Here is a 19,509-nt window from a genome sequence, read left to right as displayed (position 1 = left end):
TGTCTTCAGATTGTCTTCAGTTCTAATAATATCTTTTTTTTTTTTTAAATATTTGACCAGTTTTTACTCGTCTGATTTGAATACGAGTTATTTGTCAGTTTGTCTTGTAGCTTTTACTGGATATAATATGAGGTGCTCATACATTTATTTGGGTTGTGACTGCTCATAATTGTCAGGGTTTTCTAAAACTATCTTGATCGTATGATTATGTTGGAATGTGTGTAACCAGTAATAAATAACCTAGCTTGTCCCATCCTACACAATGTCGTAAAACATCCCCTGCTCTGCTAATCTAGAGGTCAAGGGCTTTAACTTGTCTATTCAGTCCACTGTCACCCCCACCCTTTTTCTTGTAATAAAGATGCTCTTGTGGGAAGCGAGAGCCAGACTTCATTCGACCATCGCTGTAAGCACAGCGACGAGTGAACTCTGCGCCTGCAGGTGTCTAAAACGACTAACTTGTCTCCGAGTGGTTCTTGCAAAATAAGTTAGAGTGAGCACCACTCTAACAATAATGGCCCTCTGAAAGAAACTATGACTACAATGCGGCCCGCGAAAAAAATTAGTTTGACACCCCTGCTGTAGAGCTTTCTTCTGGCCACTAGAGTGCACCAGGCTAGTGTTGATGACCTCTTGTTACGTCACCCTTTTCAGTATTTATTTATTATATTTTTTCTGGTCATGTCTTCTCCGGAGCTTTTGTGTAGCTCGTATCGCATTGCCAACTTTACCCCTGTAAGTGGTCCCATTTTATTTATTATTAGTGTGTTGCTTGCGTTCCCTGCACATTACATTTATTATGGTCGTCGCTGAGATTTATACATGTTTGTATGCTTGCAGAGCTCCATCTCTGTCAATAAAGGTTATGTTAATAAAAGGTATGCGTCCCTAAAGAACCATCTCTTTCCTGACAATATTCTTTGTGTATATTCTCTTAAAAATGTTAATTAAACATTAAAAAACCTGCAGTTTATATTCCGGTGCGGTTTATATATGAACAAAACAAGATTTCCCCCTAAATTTAGCTGGTGCATGTCAGGGTTTTCCAAACTATCTTGATCGTATGATTACGTTGGAATGTATGTAACCAGTGATAAATGACCTAGCTAGATTAGTTTTATGCTTATGTTGGTGTGTATCCAGTAATAAATAACCTAGCTTGTCCCATCCTACACAATGTCGTAAAACATCCCCTGCTATGCTTTGACTAGAGGTCAAGGGCTTTCTCTTCTCTATCCAGTCCACTCTCACCCCCACCCTGTTTCTCTTAATAAAAATGCTCATGCAGGAGGCGAGAGTCAGACCTCCATTCGATCATCGCTGTACGCACAGCGACAAATGGACTCTCCACCTGCAGGTGTCTAAAATGACTTAATTGTCTCCCGTGTGGTTCTTGCAAAATAAGTTAGAGTGAGCACCACTCTAACAGTGCGTCTTATAATCAGGTGCGGATTATAGTCCTGAAATGATGGTGCTTAATTTTGATTAATTTTAATTCGTCAGATAGTTGCACAAAATAAAATCCTCTGGGTCAGGATGGATTTATTTTGTGCAACCACTTGACAAAATAAAACTGAGAAAATTCAGCAGCAATTTCATTCAGTGGGCAACATGTACACCGGGGGGGTAAAAAAAGCTGGAACAGGGGCAAAAAGACTTGCAAAGATATGGAATGCTTTTAAAAAAAAAAACACCTGTTTGAAACAATCTAAAGATGATAAAGTAGATTGGAACATAGCGAATGTTATGAATGGTTATATAAAGGCATCGCCAAAAGGCTCAGTTGCTCACAAGCAGCAATGAGGTTCACCACCTTCTCAACAACTGCGTGAGCAAAAAGTCAGTTGAAGAGCAACAATTCATAATGTACAATGGTAAGGAACTTTATCATCTACTCTATGGTCTATAATATCATCAAAATATTGTGAAAATCTGAAAATCACAGTTCAACACTACATCGACCAATCCTAGTTGACATATGCACTCTGTGCACATGTATGCTGCAGTTGGCCCTATCGACCAATTGATGAGTAATAATTTGGGGGTATGAGGCGACGGTCTTCAATCCTCCCATTTCATGAAAATGTCTACTGAGGTTTATTATGTCATTGCCGCAAATAAGAAATGAACCTTTACCACAAACGTCCACTTTACCCTACATGTTCCAGGTGTGATGAAATTGAAGTCAAACATAAAGTCAATTTTAAACAACTTTGCAAATTCAGGGACGATTTGTTAGTCATCTCCTGAGCACTCTGCCCTGCCCGCATATTGGGCTTTTGATGATGTTCAGATTGGATGCAATATGTCATATGCAGACATATTAGATACATATCCGATTTACATTCACATACAGAAGAGCCCCACATTCGAATTTATTTTAAGGTGATCCGAATTGGAAAAAACAGCTTAGTGACCTAGTGGTAGAGTGTCCGCCCTGAGACTGGAAGGTTGTGGGTTCAAACCCTGGCCAGGTCATACCAAAGACTATAAAAATGGGACCCATTGCCTCCCTGCTTGGCACTCAGCATTAAGGGTTGGAATTGGGGGGTTAGATCACCAAATGATTCCCGAGCGCGGCACCGCTGCTGCTCACTGCTCCCCTCTCCCCCAGGGGATGGATCAAAATCAAATGGGGATAGGTTAAACGCAGAGGACAAATTTCACCACACCCAGATGTGTGTGTGACGAGGACTTTAAGAGGAAGCTGATATAAAAGTGAATATTTGCAAACAAAGTATTGGTTTGAATATTAAACATTTAGTTATTACCGTTTTTTTCCGTGTATAGTGCGCAAAATTTAACTAAATTATTGTCCTAAAATCTGGGGTGCGCATTATACATGGGTACAAAAAAAAAAAAAAAAAATTTTTTTTTTTAATTTTTTTTTTTTTTTTTTAAGTCCCAATGATCGTCACACGAGGCAATGGGTCCCATTTTTATAGTCTTTGGTATGGTCTTAACTAGGCTGGATGTAATTTTTTTTGTTGGCGTTGATTTCTCCGACTGCCCGTAAACGCACCACCGCGCTCCGTGCGCGCACGGGACAGCAAACGAGCAGGTGATCGAGCAAGCGTCTGATACGAGAGCATTGCGGTCGCATGGAGCGTGTTTGAAGTGAACAGCAGAGAAGAAAGGCAAAGTGTTGTGAAATAAAATGCACAGAACGGATGCGCAAGACACGTCAGCTATATAAAGAGCGGTGAGTTGTTTTCTTCCTATTAGTTTCAATTCACAGTTTAATTAGCAGTTTCAATCAGCAAATAACAAAATGCGTATTACAGGTAATATTTTATTTCACAACACTTTGCCTTGTTCCTTTGGTCTCTGCTGTTCATCCTAAAACACAAAGGCGCTCTTTAAGCAATGCGACAGTGAGCGCCCGGCGCGCTGCAGTTGCGCGACCGCACCAAATTAAGCTCCCTGCGCAGTGCGCACTGAGGTCCACTTAAATTTTAGAAAGTACATCAGGACTTTAAAAATATCTTCTAAATTTCAGCGACGGCTCTGTCACAATAATCGACCAGCCCGGTGCAGTTGGGCGGTCGGCGGCGCGCTACGGTTGAGCGTTCTCTCGCACGCTCTCCCTCTCGCTCTCTCTCGCTCTCGCACACACGCAAACCGGATATCATACGGAGGCCGCCATTACAGATGCGCAGAACGGATGAGCAAGACACGTCAGCTATAAAGAGCGAGAGTTCAGTTCTCTACCTAAATCCGTATTACAGGTAATATTTTATTTCACAACACTTTGCCTTGCTCCTTTCTTCTCTGCTGTTCACTTCAAACACGCTCCATGCGCACGGAGCGCGGTGGTGCGTTTAGGGGCAATCGGAGAAATCAACGCCAACAAAAAAAATTACATCCAGCCTAGTTAAGACCATACCAAAGACTATAAAAATGGGACCCATTGCCTCCCTGCGTGTGTGACGATCATTGGGACTTAAAAAAAAAAAAAAAATTCATAAAAATTGGGTGCGTATTATACATGGGTACAAGCTTTTTTCCAGCATCAGCATGCCATTTTTAGGGGTGCGTACTATACATGGGGGCGCACTACACACGGAAAAAAACGGTAATTTGAATCACGTTTGAAAAATATTGGAAAATTATTGTATTATGTTTTTGTTCCTTTTACACAATGTCCCAACTTCATAGGATTTGAAGATTGTACTTTGCATCCTCAGCCGCCTGAAAAAATAAACTGTCTTCTAAAAGAGTAATTTAATCTACATACCTCTGTGTTGTGGGACTGATTCAATATGGATGTAGGGTGAAAATTGACTTTCTTCTCCTTATGACTAGAGGGCAGCTTTGTCTCAGGGTTAATATGAAGCAGATTTGGGTACATGCCAGCAACCAAGGCTGCCTTCACCACTGCCCAGTTTTCTGAGTTGATGTTCACATCTCGTATATCACTTTCCCCATGGGCCCTCACAAAGCCTGGAGGAAAAATAGGAATAATGAAGAGACAATTTATTACACTGACATATATAAAAATATTTCAGGATGACAATGAGAAGAAAAGCAAAGAAAGAAGACAATGACAGACAACCTTTATACATTTGAGTGTAAATGTAATCAATTACAACGGACCAGTTGCGCGAAGGTGTCTAAGCAGCTGCGTTCTCATGCCAAGAATCATGTCCATGGTGGCATTAGAAAGATAGTTCTTTTCACAGAAGGACCTCTCTGAGCCATCATTGCGAGCCTTCTGCCATGCCTAACAGACCAAAAGCAATGTCAACATATGTATTAGAGATTTGGCAAAATTGCACATTCATAGACAAAAATATCCCAATAACGTAAAACTAAATAATCTCTCATACTATTAATAATCTTCCATATCCCGTAAATCTCGGACTATAAACTGGAACTTTTTTCTCAAATTTTGAACCCTGCGGCTTATATAGATTTTTTTCCGTGATTTTTGTCATGACTTGATATCACTTTTATACACTTGTAAAAAGGCTGTGGACCGGTGTTGTGCGGCACCACTTTGCTGGACGGAGGGATATGTGACACGGTCACTGGGGAGACAAGTGGTGTGTTGATCGCATGTCCATCCGCCAGGCAAATAGTGCTGTGTGTGTGTGTGTGTGTGTGTGTGTGTGTGTGTGTGTGTGTGTGTGTGTGTGTGTGTGTGTATATATATATATATATATATATATATATATATATATATATATATATATATATATATATATATATATAAAAAACAGAACGAGATCAAGACGGACATTACTGAAAGGAAGCTTTTATACACAAACCGTCATTATGGGAGACAAAAGAAGGATTTTTTTTCCCGTGATTTTTGTAATGACTTGATCAGGAAGGAAGCTTTTATACACAAACCGTCATTATGGAGGACAAAAGAAATGCATATGATGCCGCTTTTAAGTTAAAGGCAGTCAATATTGATGACATTGTGTTGCGTCACCCTTTTCTTTATATCCCAGTCACGTCTACTCTGGAGCTATACGTGTAGCTCGCTAGTAATTTAGCGCTTCGTGCATGAATAAAATTAGCATGAACAGACCCTCGTCATGGAAAATGCTAGAAGAAATGCATAAAAGCGACGACGAAAGAGACTAAGAAAGTGTGTGGCGAAGGATATCTAATGCTATTCCAATCAGACACTGAGGAGGAAGACTTCGATGGTTTCAGTGCACAGGAGGAAGATGAAGACAGCTTTTACTGGCTCTTTTTTTATAACTTTTACTGGTATATTGATTTGACCAGCCCTGTTAGTGCTGTGCTACCGTGTTGCTGCTGTGTTACCGCCGCGTCTCAGTGACTTTTACCGGTGTTTTTTTTTTTTTTAATACAGCCCTATTAGTGCTGTTACTTCTGTGTTGCTGCGGTATTACTGCCTGTATTACTGGTATTACTGTCACAGGCGGTGTTTGGAAAGAAATGTTAAGGTATGTTATTAAAACTTTAAAAAGGCTTTCTGTGTACCGTCTTTCTTTGTAAGTAACTCGCGTGCACACTTCTGTGTTGCTGCGGTACTACTGCTGCGTCACAGGCAGCGTTTAGAAAGACATGTTAAAGTATGTTATTAAAACTTTAAAAATGCTTTCTGTGTACTGTCTTTCTTTGTAAATAAGTCATGCGCACATGCGGCTTATAGTCCGGTGTGGCTTATACTATAAGAAAAAGACTCAATTATCCCCAAAATTTAGCTGGTGCGGCTAATAGTACGAAAATTACGGTAGTAATTATTGGCGGCTCGGTGGTGCACTGGTTAGCATATCCGCCTCACAGTTAGGAGTGTGCCAGTGATTCCACCTCCGACCCTCCCTGTGTGGAGTTTGCATGTTCTCCCCGAGCCCGCATGGGTTTTCTCCGGGTACTCCAGTTTCCTCCCACATCCCAAAAACATGCTTGATAGGCCGATTGAGCACTACAAAATGCCCCTGAGTGCGAGTGCGGATGGTTGTTTGTCTCTGTGTGCCCTCGTCTGGCAACCGGTTCAGGGTGTCCTCCGCCTACTGCCCAATGACTGCTGGGATAGGCTCCAGCACGCCCGCGACCCTCGTGGGGACAAAGCAGTACAGAGGATGGATGGATGGATGGATGGATGGATGGTAATTATTTGTGAAAATATCTCTTGTACATAAGTCAGTATTGTACTGGGTACTGAATAAAGAATTACAATTACCTGGAAAATTCTCAGCATGGTCATGTGGTCACTGAAGCTGTTGGAAGCGAAATGTTTACGACACTGAAGAGCAGCCCTCTTCTGAGAGCCCTGGACAGGGAGAATAAAGGGGTCCCGATAACCTAATGTACAAGCAATGGTCAAAATGGGGTCTAGACACTTCAGCACTACAGCACATAGGACCATCTTTCCCAGATTGGGCTCAACAGGTAGATCAGCCAAATGGAAGCCAAGATCAGTCAGGTCTTCCTTCTCGTTCATAGCATCTATTGTCTGATGAAAAAGACATGATTGAAACAATACCCACCATGTGTGTGATGCATTCATTGTTACGCAACCATTATAAGCATTTCTTACCTTAAGCATCTGCACAGCACTCTTTACAGCATGTGCTGTAGGAGGTTGTGGAGCCTTGGACAAGAACTCAGATACTGAAGAGGGAGTCAGCAATTTGGTCTGCAGACATAATTCCTAACACAAAAACACACAGACACAAACACACGAAACAAAAATGAATACCTTGGTAAGGTATTTTAGCATCTAGGTCAGGGGTAGGCCATTCCGGTCCTTGAGGGCCGGTGTCCTGCATGTTTTATAGGTCTCCCTGCTGCAACACACCTGATTCAAATGATCAGGATTGTTATCCAGCTTCTGCAGACCTTGCTAATTATCTGACCATTTGAATCAGGTGTGTTGCAAAAGGGTGACATAGAAAAACATGCAGGACCCGGCCCTCGAGGACCGGAATTGCCCACCCCTGATCTAGGTTCTATCCAGGCTGGAGACAATTATTTGCTGTTCTTCCCATTCCACTGTAAATTGGCAGTTAATTTGTGATTTTACAATTATGTACAGTTATATGCAAAAGTTTGGGCACCCCTGATCACTGTCCCCTCTAAGCTGTGCAATTGCGTACTGCTCCCACAGTCTCTGCGTACAAGAAACTCTATGCTGCACACAAAATAAAATTCAGCATAAATTGATTGATTAATATCTAATGTTAGACGTAATCTAATCTAATGATTTTCTTTCTGTGCCTTTTTGTAGTGTAAATCAGTGATTGACAGGTGTCCAGCCAATGATGTGATATGGTAGACTTACGCTACATACGTAGCTAATCATAGCATTGACAGTGCCTGAAAATGTGTCCTGCCCATCTGTGCCGTGCAGGTTAGCTAGCTAACAACAGTGCGGCAGAGTCAAGAGATGCAAACACTAAGTTAGCTAACCCCTTCTTATGGCAAAACGAACGAGCAGCGACACATCCACTCGCCAAGCCAAAGTAAATAATAGATGTGGCGGTTCTTTTAAGATGGAATGGCTGTCGAAGTGTGTGCAAATAAAAGATCAATCGGTGAAACTGGGTGTGATTTTCTCTTTTTTGAATGAGAAAGGTCTACTATGCATAGCACGCAGTGAAACCAAAGTGGCGGGTGAGTTTACAGAGCGAAAATATGAACTGAATGAAAGTTTGGCTACCTCAAGTGTTACATTCAGCAGAAATGACATTTGAAAGCTGTTGGAATTGTGCAAAGACTCAAGATGGGACAGGGGATCGATCGGTACATTATTGGGGGTGAGCGCAAAAGACCGACAGAAAAGGAACGAGCTGTCACACAAAGCAAAATCCGACCCCGAGCTTGTAAAGTTCTCATTGACTATTTATTGATTTATTTCATCGAGTGTTGCACACAGTGTGTACATGGAGCTTGAAAAATTAGAGGGAACATTGCCCATGATCATTTTCAAGATTTTCCTTATAAATCATTGGTTGTTCAGAGCAGCAATTTCAGTAAAATATATTATATACAGTAATTTTAGTTTTGTTTAGCACATATTATTATATCAATAACTTTGCAAGGAGGGAGACGAAGCCTAGGGCTTGTAAAGAGCTCCACTCCTTCTAACCCCCAATTCCGACCCTTAATGCTGAGTGCCAAGCAGGGAGGCAATGGGTCCCATTTTTACAGTCTTTGGTATGACCCACAACCTTCCAGTCTCAGGGCGGACACTCTAACCACTAGGCCACTGAGCTGTTTTTTTCAATTCAGATCACCCTCGCTATATCACGGTTCAACTTTCACGGCCTCGCTGCTTTTTTTTTCCACAGTGAATTGTGTTATGGCTTCAGATGAAAAAGACAATACAGAGCGAAGTCAGGCCGCAGTGGCGCACTATATAGTACGTACTGATGACTAAAATTATTATTTTACTGTAGTTATCTGGAAGAAAGTGTTTACTTTTCTTTGTTAAACAAATGCTTGGGCCTGAAAACAACTTTTACTTGTATAATAAAAAAAATAAAGGTTTCTACTTCACCTATCACGGGTTCTTTTCGGAACGTAACCCCAGCAAAAAAGGAGGGATTACTGTAGCAGCAATATTAACAGTAATATTTGAGAAGTGAGATGAAGTTTACAGAATTTACAGCAAGTTTGCAGTCATTACCGTAATTTTTGGACTATAAGTCGCGGGGTTTTTTCATAGTTTGGGTGGGGGGGCGACTTATACTCAGGAGCGACTTTTATGTTTTTTTTTTCAAAAATTTTCCATTAAAAAAAAAAAAGTGAAACTGCGATAAATGAACCGCAATGTAGCAAGGGATTACTGTAATTTGAATTTCAAGTGACAACAGCAGCGCAACGTCGTGTCAGCAGCAGCTCGTCGAGTCAATCTTTGTCCTTTATGTAAACAACGGCCGCGCTGCTGTCGCAGCGTCGCAACAACACGTGAGCAACAACAGGCTAAACGATAGGTATGCTAACGTGACATAAACACAAACTAAGAGCTGAGAACGACCCTGTCGTAAAATTCTGAGTTATTCAAAAAACTATTACATAAATAACACGTTAATAAAACCATCTGCATCACTCCAATTCATTAAATCCATCAATCGTCCTTTGTCAACAATGCGTGCGCGCCGCTGACGGCTCTTGCACTTCAAAATATTCCACAGGCCCATATAACGATATATAATTTATATATCAAATAACTATTATATAAGCAATAATGTTATCAAACCATCTGTGCACTCTAAATCATTAAATCCATCGATCAAATTCCTCGTCCTTTGTCAACATCGCCGCGCGTGCGCCCTGACGTCAGCCTCGTCGTTATTCCACAGATCTACTATATAACTATATTAACAAAGTTCAAGGAAAGACGTGGGTTTGGTAAACGGCTCTTTATTTAACAAAACAAACTTACAGGCGCGTGGTGGAGGACAGCTCGAATAAAGTAAAAAATTTTAATCCGTTCCAAGACTAAAAAAAAACCGCCTTTTTTAAAAGCATTTTTTCATTTGCGTATTTTTGTGCGATCGCGCAGCTGCACCGCGCTGGTCGCATTATTGAGACAGAGCCGTCGCTGAAATGTAGAAAATATTTTTAAAGTCCTGATGTATTTTCCAAAATTTAAGTGGACCTCAGTGCGGAGGGAGCTTAATTTAGTCCGATCGCACAACCGCAGCGCGCCGGGCGCTCACTGTCCCATTGCTTTAAGAGCGTCTTTGTGTTTTAGGATGGCTTTACTGCTCCCACTTGCTTTCTTTGGAGGCATGATTAGGGGTTAATATAATCCTCAAAGTAACGAAAATACAATAACGAACGGAGTCAGTCGGCATCCGGGCTGCGCAGTCAGGTTTTCTCAGGTCCTTTCGGCTCATCTCACGAGGTTTGATCTCCGAATTTTGTTCAACAACCGAAGCAAAAAAATCTTGAAATTTCCGTTCAAATTCCGATTTGTTCGAGAACCGGGACGTTCGAAAACCGAGGTTTGACTGTATTTGTTTTCATAAAAACCCGTGATGCACCGAGGCCACAAGAGGTGACGCGCAAAGTGATAAGGGATTACTATATATATTTTATAAATGGTGAGCAGATCACAGAAACCCTACATTTGGCCAATAAAGATTGTTGATTTTGATAACAGTAACAGTGAACACAGGCTTCCACTTGATCTGATTTCATCTCTAGTATTTATGGTTCTGTGCATCCAATTTGCTTGGTCATGGACGTAATATAGAAACATAGTCACAACAACAAACATTACACGGGTATCAAAACTGTAAACAGCAGTGACGTGTGGTGAGGTTCATTACTGGGGAGGCACTGACGTCCCTCCCGGTAAAATTTGCCCGGCACCCAATCGTGTCACAAAAAAGGTTGGGGAACGCTGCTCTAGTGTGGCTTATTCATTATTCAATTTGAACTATTTTAATCAAAATCTCATATCAGCAGTCTTCACACATAAAAACACTCAATAAAGCACATGGAATCAAAAACTTGTTTTCGATCGTGCGTACCACTCCTTTCAACTCCGGAGTTGGTCTTCCTTTACTGATGACCTCCTGCTTCGACCGAAAATCCATAGTTGAAAATCGTTTGGATATGTAATCCTCCATTGTAAAACGGAATGTAAAATCGGGGGGGTGGGGGGAAACCCGAATGCAAAACGAAATATATGGACGACTGCTCCTCAGTTGTTCACTGCAAATTTGAACTGGAGATCTCTTATTCTACAGGTAGGCGCATGAAGCATCCCGGGATCACTAGCACTCCCTGCCATAAGGCTTGAGAACCTTTTTTCGTAGCCTCCGTAAGGTCTCTTTTCAAAGCCGTCTTTGTTCATCTAAACACAACGTTATAGACAGAAAAAATACTAGATATTATATACATCAGCTTAACTACGGAAATGAGTTAATATAACCACAGTGTTTGAACACTTAAAAAGCGACAAAGAAAGAGAGCAGTTCACTCTAACTGCATAGCCTGTCAACATAGGCAGCCGTGCGATTACGCAATCCTCAGAGGAGGCTAGGCAGGAAGTTGGCTCCTCCGAGCGAATTGTCTTCTGCTTTAAAATAACAATAAAAATTCAGCGATTTTGGTTCAAAATGATACAAAACTATTGAAATTAAAAGGAAAATGACTTTATAATAAAAACAATAGAATTTGTTTTTCCCGGGAAAAAGGACCTACCTGCAGAGGCATTCGTAGCAGCTGTGGAACCTGAAACTCCTGCATATTGTTGAACCTTAGTTGACTGAAGAGGTGGAAGCAAATTCCTGGTTGGCAGCGTCCGGCTCTGTGGACATGTTTGACTTTCAGGTTCATGTTCAATTTACACTTATTAACACTGATTATCATTGAGTAAATGGGCACAGCCATTTCAAATTTGTATCAAACAAAATACAATAGGAGCATGACAAATTCTAAATATGGACATTATAGTTGTTACCTTCCTCTTCGTTGAAGAGCGCTGGCTTTTGAAATCCAGACTGTCTTTAACATTGAGATGCGACTGATGGTATCAAAAGATTTCTAAAAAAAAAAATAAGACATGTTTACAGATAATTTGTCTATTGATAACTACAAATGTTATGAAATATTTTTGAAATGTTCATACCTCTTTGACTTTTCCAGAATCAATCACAAAGACAACATCATTAATGGTGATGCTTGTCTCAGCAATGTTAGTAGAAAGAATCTGAGCAGTGGTGAAAGGTACATCAAGTTTTTTTTACAATGAATCTAATTTGTTTATTACAAACGGTATACATGAAATATATCTCAATATGGTAATTTTCGGACTATAAGTCGCTCCGGAGTACAAGTCGCATCAGCCATAAAATGCCCAAAAAAGTTAAAAAAAACATATATAAGTTGCTCCGGAGTATTTTGGGGGGCAATTTATTCGACAAAATCCAACACCAAGAACAGCCATGAACGAGTAACAACAGGCTAAACGATAGGTATGCTAACATGACAAACACAAACGAAGAGCTGAGAACGGCCCTGACGTAAAATTCAGAGTTATTCAAAAAACTATTACATAAATAACACGTTAATAAAAGCATCCGTGTCACTCCAATTCATTAAATCCATCGATCGTCCTTTGTCAACAATGCGTGCACGCCGCTGACGGCACTTTCACTTCAAAATATTCCACAGGCCCATATAACAATATATAAATTATATATCAAATAACTATTATATAAGCAATAATGTTATCAAACCATCTGTGTCACTCCAAATCATTAAATCCATCGATCGTCCTTTGTCAACAATGGGTGCGCGCAGCTGACGGGGCTTGCACTTCAAAATATTCCACAGGCCCATATAACGATATATAAATTAGATATCAAATAACTATTATACAAGCAATAGTATTATCAAACCATTTGTGCACTCTAAATCATTAAATCCATTGATCAAATTCCTCGTCCTTCGTCAACAACGCCGCGCGTGCGTCCTGACGTCAGCCTCGTCGTTATTCCACACATCTACTATATTGTAGTGTTAACAAAGTTCAAGGAAAGACGTGGGTTTGCTAAATGGCTCTTTATTTAACAAAACAAACTTCCAGGCATGTGGCGGCGTGGACTTCCAGCCACGGAAGTGGAAGAGAGCTCCATAGAATAGGACCGGGCGTGCGTAAAAGCCATGACCAAGCCCCATCCACCGTCCCCGGACAGCCACCCAGCCGAGCGCCAGCCCTCGACTTCCATCCACGGAGGTGAAAGGGAACTCGGTAGAGTAGAACCGGGCGTGCGTAAAAGCCATGTCCGAGCTCCATCCACCATCCCTGGACAGCCACCCGACCGAGCGCCGGCCCCCAACTTCAATCCACGAAAGTGAAAGAGAGCTCAGTAGAGTAGGACCGGGCGTGGGTAAAAGCCGTAATAGTTTTTCAAACCTTCTGTGTCACTCCAAATCCTTAAATCCTTCAAACTCTTCGTCCGCCGTGTCACTTAGAAACAAAGCCGCTAATGATGCCGGTAGTACGTGGGGCCCTTCGTCATCTTCGTCATCCCGTGATCAATCTTTGTCCTTTATGTAAACAACCGCCGCGCTACGGCGCGCTGCTGACGTCACTTGAAATTCAAATTACAGTAATCCCTTGCTACATCACGGTTTCACTTTCTTTTTTTTTTTTGGAACATTTTTGAATTTTTAAAAAAAAAAAACATACTATAAGTCGCTCCTTATTATAAGTCGCCCCCCCACCCAAACTATGAAAAAAAAAACGACTTATAGTCCGAAAATTACGGTATTTGAAATCAATTAAAGAATGATGGCTTTCCTCTGAAACATAACATGTATTCTTGCATGTAAATATAGAAAAATACATATGTACTTACAATCTTTCTAACACTCGGTGGAGACGTCTTCATGGCTTTTTTCTGTTCAATGCTTGGCATGTCTGAATGAAGTGTGAACACCTGGTACCTGAGAGAAATATACACATCATAGCCATGCTTTAGAATGGTGTTATACCTGACATGAATGGCTTCATGAGGATAATCTGGGACAAGTATTTTAATAGCAGCAATGAGCCATCCTTATTTGCCACTGGTGGACATAACTTTAAAGCCTATCTCAGTGGTCCGCAAATTGTATAGGATAAGATATATAAAGCCCTTCTCTCATTGAGCGGCAAGCAATTGTGAATTGTTTCAAAGGTAACTAATGCCTGACAGGATTCATCAGGGTTTGGTAAAGGCCAAACATGCCAAGCAGTCGGCAGACTTTACCTGTTCTTTCATGTCCCAGGGGAATTTGAACATGCGAGAAGAAAGATCACCAAAACTCTAGGCAAACGTTTTGCAAACATTTGCAACCTTGAACAAACGCTGACGAACTGTGACGTGAAAGCAACATAAGCTGCCTTATAAAACATTTGCTGCTCGATGGGATTCGTGCCTAAGGATGTAATGCGGGAGCTGGAGATCAACCCTGTAACATATGGGTTCCCCCAGCCCTCAACCACTTTGGCTATGCCAACCTCGTATTATTTTGACCCCACAGTCCTTATTACTGTGCAGCCTTGAATGTGCATTTTATGAAATACTGTACTTTGGTGAGGGATCAGTGAGTTGGAAACAATTGACCTGTTGTGTCGACCACGAACGGGAGCAGACGAAAGAAGACTGTATTTTGGTATACCTGAGTCATACTGGCATCCCAAATACAGGATGTAATGAGGAGCAGCCAGCAGAGGTATTTGCTATCCAATCAAAAAAGTACCACTCAACCTAAACCGACGGTTAGTGCACTACTAAAGGTTTGGTTAGTATAACAAATTATCTGCTTATTTTTTAAGCGGCTTACCTTTTGGAAACGGTAGAAAATCTCGTATCATCGTAGAGAATACGGTCCCTGAGCGACACAATGTCATCATATCCAGGAAGAAAAATTAGCACCGCACCTGAGACAAACAGCTATGATCACATTTGAGCAGAATCAGAAGTACGCAGTTTCTTGAATGTGGTACATAACTAAGCTTTTTTTCCAAACACAAATGGCAAAATAAAACAATTTCATGCACTCAAGTGCACGTTTTTGTTATTTGAATCTCCATCTATTATTGATGCAAATATTTACGATTTTTCCTTGTAATGAGCTGTGATTGAGTTTAATATATTGACTAGCTAAGGAGTTCTGTTGAACAATAAACAGCCGATGTGTCCTTATTTCCATAATACTACAACCGGTGAACTTGAATAAAGATTTCCTTCCAAGAAATGACTGTCTAGTTTTACATTTCAACTACTCCGTACGGTGCCTTGCAAAAGTATTCGGCCCCCTTGAACCTTTCAACATTTCAGGCTTCAAACATAAAGATATAAAAGTTTAATTTTTTGTCAAGAATCAACAAGTGGGACACAATCGTAAAGTGGAACAAAATTTATTGGATAATTTAAACTTTTTTAACAAATAAAAAACTGAAAAGTGGGGCGTGCAATATTATTCGGCCCCCTTGCGCTAATACTTTGTAGCGCCACGTTTTGCTGCAATTACAGCTGCAAGTCGCTTGGGGTATGTCTGTATGAGTTTTGCACATCGAGAGACTGGAATTCTTGCCCATTCTTGCTTGCAAAACAGCTCGGGCTCAGTGAGGTTGGATGGAGAGCGTTTGTGAACAGCAGTCTTCAGCTCTTTCCACAGATTCTCGATTGGATCCAGGTCTGGACTTTGACTTGGCCATTCTAACACCTGGACACGTCTATTTGAGAACCATTCCATTGTAGATTTGGCTTTATGTTTTGGATCATTGTCCTGTTGGAAGATAAATCTCCGTCCCAGTCTCAGGTCTTTTGCTGAGTCCAACAGGTTTTCTTCCAGAATGGTCCTGTATTTGGCTCCATCCATCTTTCCATCAATTTTAGCCATCTTCCCTGTCCCTGCTGAAGAAAAGCAGGCCCAAACCATGATGCTGCCACCACCATGTTTGACAGTGGGGATGGTGTGTTCAGGGTGATGAGCTGTGTTGCTTTTACGCCAAACATATCGTTTTGCATTGTGGCCAAAAAGTTCGATTTTGGTTTCATCTGACCAGAGCACCTTCTTCCACATGTTTGGTGTGTCTCCCAGGTGGCTTGTGGCAAACTTTAAACGAGACTTTTTATGGATATCTTTGAGAAATGGCTTTCTTCTTACCACTCTTCCATAAAGGCCAGATTTGTGCAGTGCACGACTGATTGTTGTCCTATGGACAGACTCTCCCACCTCAGCTGTAGTTATCTGCAGTTCATCCAGAGTGATCATGGGCCTCTTGGCTCCATCTCTGACCAGTCTTCTCCTTGTTTGAGATGAAAGTTTGGAGGGACGGCCGGGTCTTGTTAGATTTGCAGTGGTCTGATACGCCTTCTATTTCCATATAACTGCCTGCACAGTGCTCCTTGAGATGTTTAAAGGTTGGGAAATATTTTTGTATCCAAATCCGGCTTTAAACTTCTCCACAACAGTATCTCGGACTTGCCTGGTGTGTTCCTTTGTCTTCATGGTTCTCTCTGCGCTTTAAACAAAACCCTGAGACTAGCAAAGAGCACGTGCATTTATACAGAGACTTGATTACACACAGGCGCATTGTATTTATCATCATCAGTCATTTAGGACAACATTGGATCATTCAAAGATCCTCACTGAACTTCTAGAGTGAGTTTGCTGCACTGAAGTTATTTACCAAAGTCAAATTCCTTGTTTGGCACGCTCAAACATGGCGAAGAAAAACTCTTGGATCTTGAATGTAAAGGGGCTCAATAATATTGCACGCCCCACTTTTCAGTTTTTTATTTGATATTTTATTAGTTTAAATTATCCAATAAATTTTGTTCCACTTTACGATTGTGTCCCACTTGTTGTTGATTCTTGAGAAAAAATAACAATTTTATATCTATGTTTGAAGCCTGAAATGTGGCGAAAAGTTGAAAGGTTCAAGGGGGCCAAATACTTTCGCAAGGCACTGTGTTTGCAAAAGATACATTGTAAAAGATCTTTGGATAAAAATGGTGCTGAATTTGAGGAAACAATTTTAACCTGTTCCAGCTCGTATGATTGATGTTTCAGAACTAAAATTGCTGTTCAATGGAATTTTTTCCAGGAAGGGCCAGTAAAGAGATTGTGATGAGACACACCATCACACGTGGTTGAGCAGATCATGTGCAGCAGTTCCATGATGAGATCTAGGTCTACAAACTCATCATCAAAGATGTGATGGTACATTTTGAGCAGGTCCTGGTCTTCGGAGGTTTGCTCAGCACTGTCACACTGAACCATTGGGGTCTCATTCTGGTCTTTTGTTTTAATGGCACTGCACAAACAAAGATATCCAAGCAATTACATGATTATTTCTTTATGCATTATTCAGGATTTCACCACACAAAATATCATTTCTTACGGCAATAAGATCATGAATACAAGTCGCTAAAATTCACCAATTCTTTGAAGAACTTTTATGGACAGAATTTCTAGGCGCGGTACTGTACTGGTCCTTTGTGGTGAAGAGGGTGCTGAGCCCAAAGGCGAAGCTTTCGATCAACGTTCCTAACCTCACCCATGGGCACAAACTGTCGGTCGTGACCGAAAGAACGAGATCCCAGATACAACCAGCCGAAATGAGTTTCCTCCAACTCTGACCACAACCAAAACGATTTTTAATACAAAAATTATTTACATTAAGTAATATTGTGATATAATTGTACTTTAGCAGTTAATAAAACTTGATAACCCAATATTGATACAGTACAATATGACCATAAAGAATGTATATAAACCATCAGAGCAGATGTGCATTTAGGAGCTGTCATACTCACATTGAACGCTGAAGAAGATCAACAGCATCTAATTGTTGTAAGCTTTTTGCAAAGTCCAAGGCAGTCCTTTAATTAAAAGAAAGACATTTTAGTCTAAGTAGTGTTAGTCTAAGACAGGGGTGGGCAAACTACGGCCCGCGGGCCACATCCGGCCCACGGGACCGTTTAATCCGGCCCGCCAACCCTGAACAAATTTTATTATTAAACTTTTTTTTGGGGTCATTTTGCCTGCAATGACTGCATTTCCCCAGTAGATGGGGAAGCGCTCGCCTGCGCATTTACTACCGGAAGCCGTGTTAGAAAGCTCGGTGCACACTCACAAGTGCGTGTACGTACTCAGTAGTACAGACATGGCGCACTCGCGCTCTATTTGTATCAGTCCCGAATTTAGAGCGTGGGCTGTGACGACAGCATTCTTGTAATTCGCGCGCTGAGCTTTCAGATGCAGTTTTGCGCTAAAGCCACCCACAAACCTTCCCCTGGAATCCTTCCATTAAAATGAGTCGCCCAAGGAAAAGCAAGGTGGACACAGTGCCGAGTGTTTAAAAGAGAGTGGCCAATTTGGCTCGACGTACGCGACGTGACGTTCACATGAACGTCAACATCAACCCGTCACAGATCGAGGTAAACGGACCAACACCTCGGATCTCTCCTAAGAATTGCCACAACAAATTTTACTCCAGACTATGACGCACTAGCGAAAAAGGGAGACCAACAACACTGTTCCCACGGAAAATGAAGGGGAGGCATTTTGAATATGATTTGTACACGTAGCAAGGATTGAAACTAGCGACGATTCTCGTTTTCAAACAATGCAGGATGCTCAAGGACATTGATGCACCACCTGTTTGCGACTAATCTTAACCTGTAAAGTTCTCAAGGCTTACTTTAAGGAAGTGTTTCCCGTTTCCTCACCTCTGTTACCAGGTGTTTGCGAGTTAAAACTGCTCTGATTTTCAGATACCCCTCACCGTGTTGCCGTTTTGATTACTTTATTTGGGTGTATGCTTTCACCGATTCTTCAAGATGATATATTTGGTCAGAATGTTTGCCGTTTGATGTGATCTCATAAGATAGACACCTGTCATTAATCTGACCTGCAGGCACTGAAGTGATGGAGACTGTTATTCATAATAACAGTGTCGTATTTTATGAGAATCACTGATAGCAGTTTTTTAGTGTTTTTTTTTTTTTAATGCTGTTAATAAATGCATTTGTTTTCAGAAAACTTGTTTGGAATATCCATGCTTTACTACCTACTAAAGGCCAAAATCTTTTATGCAATGACCTTTACAGGTCGCTTATATTACTTCACACAAACACTACGTCCATCTGCTCCTGGTTCGGCCCTCCGGTCCAAATTTAGAACCCAGTTCGGCCCGCGAGTCAAAAAGTTTGCCCACCCCTGGTCTAAGATGATGTAATGTGAAGACAAAACACATTTCGCTTGCGTTGGCAATAACATTAATAAATAAACAAATAAACAAACAACGTATCATACCATCCATTTCCTGCCTTCAAGTTGATGTCCGCCCCCATGTTAAGCAACCGCTCCATCTCTGCGAGGAACCCTCGACCTGCTGTCACCATCAAAGATGTGGCCCCTGTCTTGCTGTGCATGTAGTTAACTAGGCAAATCAATGCAAACACAAGGACACAACTGGTCACGTTCCACAAGAAAAAATGACAAATAACACTTGAGACTGCTTAACACATTTCATATACGTAGGTATACACTGCCAACTAAAAT

The 19,509-nt window shown here is 41.2% G+C and overlaps 1 protein-coding gene across 3 annotated transcripts in view; it reads right to left on the bottom strand.

Annotated features, from left to right (window-relative positions):
* The window catches only part of ythdc2 (YTH domain containing 2), a 56,375-nt gene that overhangs the window by 25,974 nt on the left and 10,892 nt on the right, over nucleotides 1–19,509 (bottom strand). For all 3 annotated transcript variants that reach the window (XM_061293263.1, XM_061293265.1, XM_061293264.1), the window contains 12 exons: nucleotides 19,261–19,387; nucleotides 17,760–17,825; nucleotides 17,082–17,257; nucleotides 14,776–14,872; nucleotides 13,806–13,893; nucleotides 12,071–12,151; nucleotides 11,903–11,985; nucleotides 11,644–11,749; nucleotides 7,022–7,135; nucleotides 6,665–6,937; nucleotides 4,597–4,723; nucleotides 4,238–4,443 (listed from right to left, as the gene is read on the bottom strand). In XM_061293263.1, the coding sequence (XP_061149247.1) occupies nucleotides 4,238–4,443; nucleotides 4,597–4,723; nucleotides 6,665–6,937; nucleotides 7,022–7,135; nucleotides 11,644–11,749; nucleotides 11,903–11,985; nucleotides 12,071–12,151; nucleotides 13,806–13,893; nucleotides 14,776–14,872; nucleotides 17,082–17,257; nucleotides 17,760–17,825; nucleotides 19,261–19,387 (1,544 nt within the window). The remainder of the gene's footprint in view (nucleotides 1–4,237; nucleotides 4,444–4,596; nucleotides 4,724–6,664; nucleotides 6,938–7,021; nucleotides 7,136–11,643; nucleotides 11,750–11,902; nucleotides 11,986–12,070; nucleotides 12,152–13,805; nucleotides 13,894–14,775; nucleotides 14,873–17,081; nucleotides 17,258–17,759; nucleotides 17,826–19,260; nucleotides 19,388–19,509) is intronic.

The sequence above is a fragment of the Syngnathus typhle genome, linkage group LG12 (assembly GCF_033458585.1).
Source record: "Syngnathus typhle isolate RoL2023-S1 ecotype Sweden linkage group LG12, RoL_Styp_1.0, whole genome shotgun sequence".
Classification (NCBI taxonomy): domain Eukaryota; kingdom Metazoa; phylum Chordata; class Actinopteri; order Syngnathiformes; family Syngnathidae; genus Syngnathus; species Syngnathus typhle.
The sequence above is the reverse complement of the archived record's forward strand: the minus strand, read 5'-3'. Positions and strand labels throughout refer to the sequence as shown.